General features: G+C 46.7%; 1 protein-coding gene across 1 annotated transcript; it reads left to right on the plus strand.

The window, feature by feature from the left end:
* Window positions 1-759: 759 nt before the first annotated feature.
* On the plus strand, window positions 760-1,788 carry LOC131680178 (uncharacterized). Its single transcript, XM_058960896.1, has one exon. It carries the CDS (start codon window positions 760-762, stop codon window positions 1,786-1,788), a length of 1,029 nt encoding a protein of 342 aa, XP_058816879.1.
* The last annotated feature ends 6,874 nt before the right edge of the window (window positions 1,789-8,662 follow it).

Here is an 8,662-nt window from a genome sequence, read left to right on the forward strand (position 1 = left end):
GAACAGCTTCCTGACAGAAAGATCGTTCCAGGTTAATGTAGAGGGTTACATATCGCCCGCGCATCCGCTGGAAAACGGTGTGCCACAAGGCTCAGTGCTCTCGGTTACGCTGTTTCTCGTGGCCATTCAACCCATCTTTCGCGTGGTTCCGAACACTGTGAAGATCTTGTTGTACGCCGACGATATCCTACTCGTAGTTTGGGGGAAGAAAGACCAGCCGCTTTATCGAAAGCTTCAGTCAGCAGTAAAAGCCGTCCATGAATGGGCAAGAAGTGTTGGATTTACGATATCTGCAACGAAATCCAGCATCTTCTATTGTAGCCCTAATGCCCGTCGTGCACCCAGTCAAGCAATCACGATAGATCGAGTTGCTATACCGACAGAAACACGCCTGAAAATTCTCGGCGTTACCCTCGATCGATCACTCAACTTCGCAGCGCACTGCAAATTGACGAAGAAGGCATGCGAATCTAGGCTGCGCATCCTGAAGATGATCGGTACCAAACTTCCCCGTGGTCAACGCTCATCTTTACTGCAAATAGGATCCGCAATTATTACTTCGCGACTTTTGTATGGCATAGGAATCGTTAGTAGGGGTGGAGATGCTGTCATCAAAACCCTGGCACCCGCATACAACAAGATGATCAGATATGCATCTGGAGCATACGTCACCAGTCCGATCATAGCCATTATGCTGAAGCAGGTACTCTACCGTTAGATCTTCTCATTCTCCAAACTGTTGTCCAATTAGCCATCAGAATGTTGGGAAACAGCAGGGAGAATGCTGACCTTCCCCTGGTTTGCCGAGCTTCCGAACGTTTGACAGAAATAGTCGGAACTCCTCTCCCAAACATCTACACCCGAACGCGACTATCTGATCGAAAGTGGTACGACCGCACACCCCAGATCCTTTGGGAAATCAAGAAGCGCGTAAAAGCTGGAGACCCCTCGGGTATTGTTCGTCCAGTTGTTCAAGAGCTCCTGACAAATCATCTCAGCCGTTCAACAATCGTCTACACAGATGGCTCGAAAGACGATACCGCAGTAGGCGCCGGAGTTTTTGGAGAACACTTCCAACAGTCACTTGGTCTTCCACAGCAATGCAGTGTCTTCTCGGCAGAGGCATTCGCAATAAAAACAGCGCTAACAACATTCAACACGGTCAGCGACTTAGTAATAATGTCCGATTCGGCCAGCTGTTTATCGGCAATCGAAGCCGGCACATCCCAGCACCCGTGGATCCAGGAAATTGAGAACCTGCTACGAAATCGTTCAATCAAGCTTTGCTGGATTCCAGGTCACGCTGGCATCCGTGGCAACGAGGAGGCAGACAGACTCGCTGGAGAAGCGAGGAACATTGCTCCATTAGCTAAATCTGTTCCGGGGGCAGACGCCGTTAAGCACATAAAAACAGCTATCCGAAACCAATGGTACCGTCGGTGGTCAGCGTCCACTGAAGTAAAACTTCGCGAAGTTAAATTCGACACAGTGAAGTGGACTGACCGCGAGAATTCTGCCGAACAGCGAGTTCTTACCCGGCTTCGAATAGGGCATACCCGGCCAACACACGACTTTCTGCTAAAGAAAACTTCACCACCAGTGTGCGACTGCTGTGGGATCGTTGTAGATGTCCGCCATGTGATCCTCCACTGCAGAAAGTACGACGACGTTAGAAGGAAGCACGACATTGAGTCGACTAGTCTGCGAGCGGCTCTGCGCAACGACAGGAAAAATGAGGAGAGTATAGTAAAATTCCTTAAGGAAACTAACCTATTTAAATTGCTATAAATGTATATTTTGATTTGTAACTGCATAACTGATAACTGCATTGTAAAATTAACAGGTAAAATATTTTCTTCCGACACGAATGCACCCTTCCTTGGTGTAAAGTGTCGTTAATAAACAACAACAACAACAACAACAACAATTATTATTATTATTGTTATTATTATTATTATTATTATTATTATTATTATTATTATTATTATTATTATTATTATTATTATTATTATTATTATTATTATTATTATTATTATTATTATTATTATTATTATTATTATTATTATTATTATTATTATTATTATTATTATTATTATTATTATTATTATTATTATTATTATTATTATTATTATTATTATTATTATTCATCTGAGTTGGAAACACCGTTCCGTACGGTACATACAACGCGCATTCGTAAATTTTAATACCGTGTTTTTCCGTGTTTTTCGCGATAACCGCGGTCCAATTTACGACAAATAGACGATCTGAGTTGGAAACACCGTTCCGTACGGTATAAACAGCGCGCATACGGGAATTAAACACAGTGTTTTTTCGGTGTTTTTCGCGATATTCGCGGTTTATTTTTCGACAAAAACGTGAACGAAGTGCTTCTCTAGTGGTGAACAGTGAAAGTTTGGTGAAAATCGGTTCAGAAACGGCTGAAAAAAGTGAATTTTAGTTTTGCCCACGCGGTGCGATAGGTAAACAAACAGCCATCGCTGTGCCTACCCGCGTGGTTGCCGGGCCGATCTTGCATTCACTCACTGGTGGAGTGTGACGGTGTGCTGAACGGGCGATATTTTTCGAGTCGCAAAAAACGCAAAAAGTTTTTGAAAAATTATTGAATTTTTTTTTAACGTTGGATTTGGTGGTATTTGAGATACCAGTACAGTGTGTACCGCTATTTGTACGGTACAGTGCGGGCCAAAAGTGTGTGAACGGCAAAACATCAATATTGGAAAAGTGCTTTTTTCTTGCTTGTTTTGCTATTTAGAGGCTGTGTAGAAGCAAGTAAGCGAGCAGATTCATCACTGCACATCTACAGTGTGTCCCAAAATTGTGGGAACACTTCGGAAAAAAACGACGTTGAAGGGGCAAATAAGGTAAGATCTTTCCTTTTCGTTACCTTTTTTGTCCATTTGGGGTTGGTATCGGGTGACCGTGCCACAGCGCATTTACCAACGTCTGGTGGTGTGATCCAAGATGGCGGCCGCTAGTAGCGGTGACCCGGGAGGGTCAAGCAAAAGAAGACTACCAGAGTACATGGACCCTACGAACAAATTCGGCGAATTGACGTTCCTGCAGTTAACCGGCAAAGACGGTGTACCATTGCCTAGAAACCCGTTCATTATCGGTAAATCGGTAGAGGTTGTCGCTGGAGGTCCAATCGAAGGTGCGAATACCGAAGCTCAAGGGACACGGTATACCCTTCGAGTTCGGAATCCTGCCCAAGTTGCTAAGTTGCAGAAAATGACCCAGCTCATTGACGGCACTCAAGTAGTGGTCGAAGCTCATCCGAATCTGAACGTAAGCAGATGCGTAATTTCCTGCTACGATCTGATTCATATGGAAGAGAAGGATGTTTTACAAGAAATTATAAGCCAGGGAGTGATTCGTGTACAGCGAATTACAAGAAAGGAAGCTGAGAAGAGAGTGAATACGCCAGCGCTAATCTTGACCTTCTGTAAAACCACATACCCGGAATACATAAAGATCGGTTTGCTTCACGTTCCTACTCGCCCATACTTCCCGAACCCGATGCTTTGTTACGGATGCTTCAACTACGGCCATACTCGCGTTCGATGTCCTGGTCCTCAGCGATGCTTTAATTGCTCGAAAGAACAACACGGCGAAGAAAAATGTAAAGAAACTGCGTACTGTCGGAATTGTGAAGGCGATCACCAACCAACAAGCCGCGAATGTCCTGTGTATAAAAAAGAAATGGAGGTCATAAAAATAAAAATCCGCGACAATCTAACATTCCCGGAAGCACGCAAACGAGCGGAACATCTAAGTAAAGGCAGCTATGCTCAGGCCACAGCACAACCGAATGAGATCCTTAGCAAGCTGAAAGAGTTGGAACTGGCAATGAAGAAGAAGGACGAAACGATCGCAAAACTTCTGGCGGAGACCAAACGAAAAGACGAAAAAATCGAACAAATGTTGGCGTACATCCATCAGATGAAACAACAGTCCGCCAGCCAAGAAAAACCACAGCACAGCAAAGAACAGAAGCAAATGAACCAGGCAATCGGGCCCGTAACGAGATCCAGGAACAACTCACCAGCGATAAATACGGATTCGAAACGAGGAAGATCGCAGAAGCAACACACCCAGTCCAGCAAACCAACGACAACCTCACCGGATAACTTTAGCCCGCCACCAAAAAGAACCGCTACCACTACCACCAACGAAACGATGTAATATTCAGACGATGAAATTGAGATTACCGAGACGCCTCCTAGCCAGCCTCTTCGATAATTCTCATTTTCATCAACGTTTGGATACCAACGACAACCCACGCACGAATACTGACTACGAGATAGATCGGTTTGGAAGAGAGGAAAGTGTAGTACTCCTTCCAACGCAAGCACAGCAGGATGAAGGAACTATCCGGGCCGTCATACCCCAACCCGTTGATAGTGAATTCACCTCTGTGGCCGATAGGAACACCGATTTCACCACTACAACATGCGAACCAGCCAACAAAAAAATTCCGAGCGACGAACAAAAGGAGATCAACAAAACTACACAAAGTCTATCCCCAGTGCCGACCGCAGTCGGTGTTCGTGAGCATAGTAGTGTAGTTAGTACGACAGCGGTTGGCACTGTGAGGCCGGACCTCTCTCAGGTCAGTTTTATGTTTGCCAACCCACTCACAGGTACTGCTGCGCTAAACGTTTTTTCAGATATAATTGACAATACTCTTCACATGGATTCCTGGCACCACTCGTCGCCCTCACCCGGAGAAGGCCCATCAACAAGATCATGGCCAAAGAAGCATTCAACGAAAACTACACAAAGTCTTTCCCCAGTGCCGGTTGCTGTCGGTAGTTCTGGAAATAATAGTGTAGTTTTTACGACAGCGGCTGGCACTGTGGGGCTAGACGTCCCACAGGTCAGTCCCATTCCAGTCCACTTACGAACGGTTTCTGTTGCGGTTTATCCCGTTACAGATGTGACCAGCACGCATCAAACGAATAACCGGTTTGGGGAAGAAGAGATGAAAGTAGCTTCCCCACTTCCAATCATGGAAGGGACTGATCGGGGGGAAAAGGACTGTCCCTACCTCTCAGATACACAGTCCTTGCAATTCTCCTCCCGACTTTCCGCCGGTAAACCATCATCGAGTCGAAGAGCACCAACACGTAACAAGTCAGTAGAATCGGCATCGTCATCTGCTTCAAACAACTCCTCTTGTTTCGCGCTGCAGTGGAATCTGCGTGGACTGCGAGCGAACATCGATGAACTAAAGCAGCTGGTTGCGGAACATAATCCGTACATAGTTGCACTCCAAGAGACCAAAGCCAACAAAGCAGTTATAGCACCGGACTTCTTGGGCAGAAACTACAGTTTGCTTTTGGAGTCCAAAAGCGATCATTACTGGCAACACGGTGTTGGACTAGCGATACGAGAGGGGATACCGTTTGAACGAGTGCAAATCACCACGAGTTTGCATCTTATCGCTGTGCGAATTCACAAACCGATCCTGGCAACGGTTGTGTGTGTATACGTTCCCCCAAGTGCCCAACAATGCCAATCTGCTTTTAATGACCTCTTCGAAGAGCTGGACGGACCAATAATATTCCTAGGCGATTTCAATGCCCACCACTTAGCGTGGGGGTCACAGTCAACTAACGCGCTCGGCCGGTTCATCGCAGAGACCACTCTAACAAGAAAATTTGTAATTCTAAACAATGGTTCACCCACTCGTATCGATCCGGTCTCAGGCAACACGTCGGCCATCGATATCTCATTCTGCTCTGAACATTTGGCCAGAAGGCTTACTTGGCGAACACTACCGGATACATGTAACAGTGATCATTTTCCGATAACAATCTCCATCCCAGGATGGTCATTAGCCACGACAACACGACGCAAGTGGCTTTTTGACCAAGCAGCCTGGCCTCTATACGAACAAACCACAATCACTTCAATCCGCGCAGACGTCGAGTGGGATATCGAAAATTTCACGGAGAAAATCATTGAAGCAGCCATCAAGTGTATACCACGATCCAGCGGTCGAGTTGGTCCAAAAGCGGTTCCATGGTGGTGTCCCGAGGTGAAAGAAACTATCAAACAGCGACGCAAACATCTTCGAGCCCTACGTCGTATGCAGACCACCGATCCTGAAAAACCCGCAGCCTTGAAAAGGTTCCAGGAGGCGAAGGCAACAGCACGGAAAGCGGTTAAAACAGCCAAACGGCAGTCCTGGGAGAATTTTGTGGAGAAAATCTCACCGAACAGCACGACTACTGAACTATGGCGCACAGTGAATACCCTGCGTGGCGGTCGACGTCAGCACACTTTGGTACTCAAGCAAGCGGATGGATTTACGAATGACCCCGAAGAAGTAGCGGAAGAATTAGCGAAATATTACAAGGAGAGATCAGCAACAGCCAGCTATCCACCAAACTTTCAAAAACGAAAACGAAACACCGAACGACAACGTATAGACCGATCACCTGACTCCAACGACACGTATAATATCGATATCACCATTGATGAACTATTGTGGGCGCTAGATAAAGGAACGAGTCTTTCTACGGGACCCGATATGGTAGGATATCCCATGCTTCAGCGACTTCCGCTATCCGTGAAAACGATCCTCCTCGAGCTACTGAACAATGTCTGGCGTAGCGGCGTATTCCCAACTTGCTGGCGGAATGCTCTTATCGTCCCTATCCCAAAACCAAACTGTAACGATTCCGGACCTGCAGCCTTCCGACCTATATCGCTAACTAGCTGTATGGCAAAGCTGCTTGAACGGATCATCAATCGACGTCTGATTACCGAATTAGAGTCAAGCGGGCGACTCGATAAGCGACAACACGCCTTTCGTTCCGGGCGTGGCACGGAAACGTATTTCGCTGAACTAGAGAAATCATTGCCAATAGTAGATGAACACAGTCTAATAGCGTCTTTGGACTTATCGAAAGCGTACGACACGACGTGGCGATATGGAATCCTACGAACGTTGAAAAAGTGGCGAATACGTGGCCGTATGATGAACATACTACAAAGTTTCCTGTCTGAGCGGATGTTTCAAGTTTGTGTAGGAGGAAAACTCTCGCGCGTTCATAGCCTAGAAAATGGAGTCCCCCAAGGTTCTGTTTTGTCAGTAACGCTGTTTCTCGTCGCGATGCAGCCAATCTTCAAAGTTGTTCCAAATAGAGTGGAGATACTGTTGTACGCAGACGACATCCTTCTAATTCTGCGAGGTAGAAAATCGGATGCGCTGCATCGTAAAGTACAGGCTGCTGTTAAAGCTGTCGACAAGTGGGTGAAAAGTGTAGGCTTCGCGATCGCCGCCACAAAGTCATTTATCTTTTATTGTAGCCCCAATGCGCGACGCAATCCTTCGCGCAACATCACCATCGACCGGGTCGCCATACCTTACACAAACCGGTTACGAATTCTCGGTGTTACTCTGGACCGGACACTAAGCTTCAAGGCACACTGCAAGATGGTGAAGGCAGCATGCGCATCGAGGCTACGGGTAATGAGAGTGATTGGTGCTCAACTTCCGCGTGGCCAACGATCAACACTATTACAAGTTGGTTCTGCGATTGTGACATCAAAACTTTTATACGGAGTAGGACTAGTTAGCAGAGGAGGTGAAGCTAGCCTGCAGACACTTGCACCTGCATATAATCGGATGATCCGTTTTGCTTCCGGTGCTTTCGTTACCAGCCCCATATCGTCAATCATGGCCGAAGCGGGTACTCTACCCTTCGAAATGCTGGCGGTACAGTCCATTGCGCGAGTGGCCATTCGACTGTTAGCAAATGACCGTAACAGTATTAACCTTCCTCTGGTAACCCGCGCGTCTCCTCGTATCCAGGAACTAACTGGAGAACCACTGAGCACGGTAGCACAAATTGTCAGGCAAGGGCATCGACCATGGCACATATCAAAACCGTCTGTTGTATGGGATGTGAAGAAAGTCGTGAAAGCAGGCGACCCTCCAGAAAAAGTTCGACCCGTCATCCAAAACATGCTAACCAGCCAATTTCAGCAAACGTCCGTATTCTACACGGATGGCTCCAAAAGCGACGATACAGTGGGTGCCGGTCTCTACGCAGCTGCATTGGCACAATCGCGCAGTCTTCCAAAGCAGTACAGCGTTTTCTCTGCCGAAGCGTATGCCATCCGAATGGCCCTCTTCGTGCCAAATATAAAAAAATTACTAATTCTTACGGACTCGGCGAGCTGCCTTTTGGCCCTAGAATCAGGCAAATCTAAACATCCACTGATACAGGAGGTGGAAAATATGGCACGTGGTAGAAATGTTAAATTTTGCTGGATTCCCGGTCATGCCGGTATTCGCGGCAACAATGAAGCCGATCGACTTGCTAATGAGGCGAGAAGTCAACCGGCAGTTAACGCACTTATTCCCGCGGAAGATGCGTGGAGACAGCTAAAATCATCAATGCGTCGACATTGGGAGGAGCAGTGGTTTGCTTCACGCGATAGTAAATTGAGAGAAGTTAAATTTGACACGACACGTTGGAGAGACAGAGACAATGCAGCTGACCAACGTGTACTAACCCGACTTAGGATCGGCCATACTCGTCTAACACACAGTTTCCTTTTGACAAGAGATGCCCCCCCAATCTGCGAATGCTGTGGTACGAATCTAGATGTGCGACACCTTATCCTA

The sequence above is a fragment of the Topomyia yanbarensis genome, chromosome 2 (genome assembly GCF_030247195.1).
Source record: "Topomyia yanbarensis strain Yona2022 chromosome 2, ASM3024719v1, whole genome shotgun sequence".
Classification (NCBI taxonomy): Eukaryota; Metazoa; Arthropoda; class Insecta; order Diptera; family Culicidae; genus Topomyia; species Topomyia yanbarensis.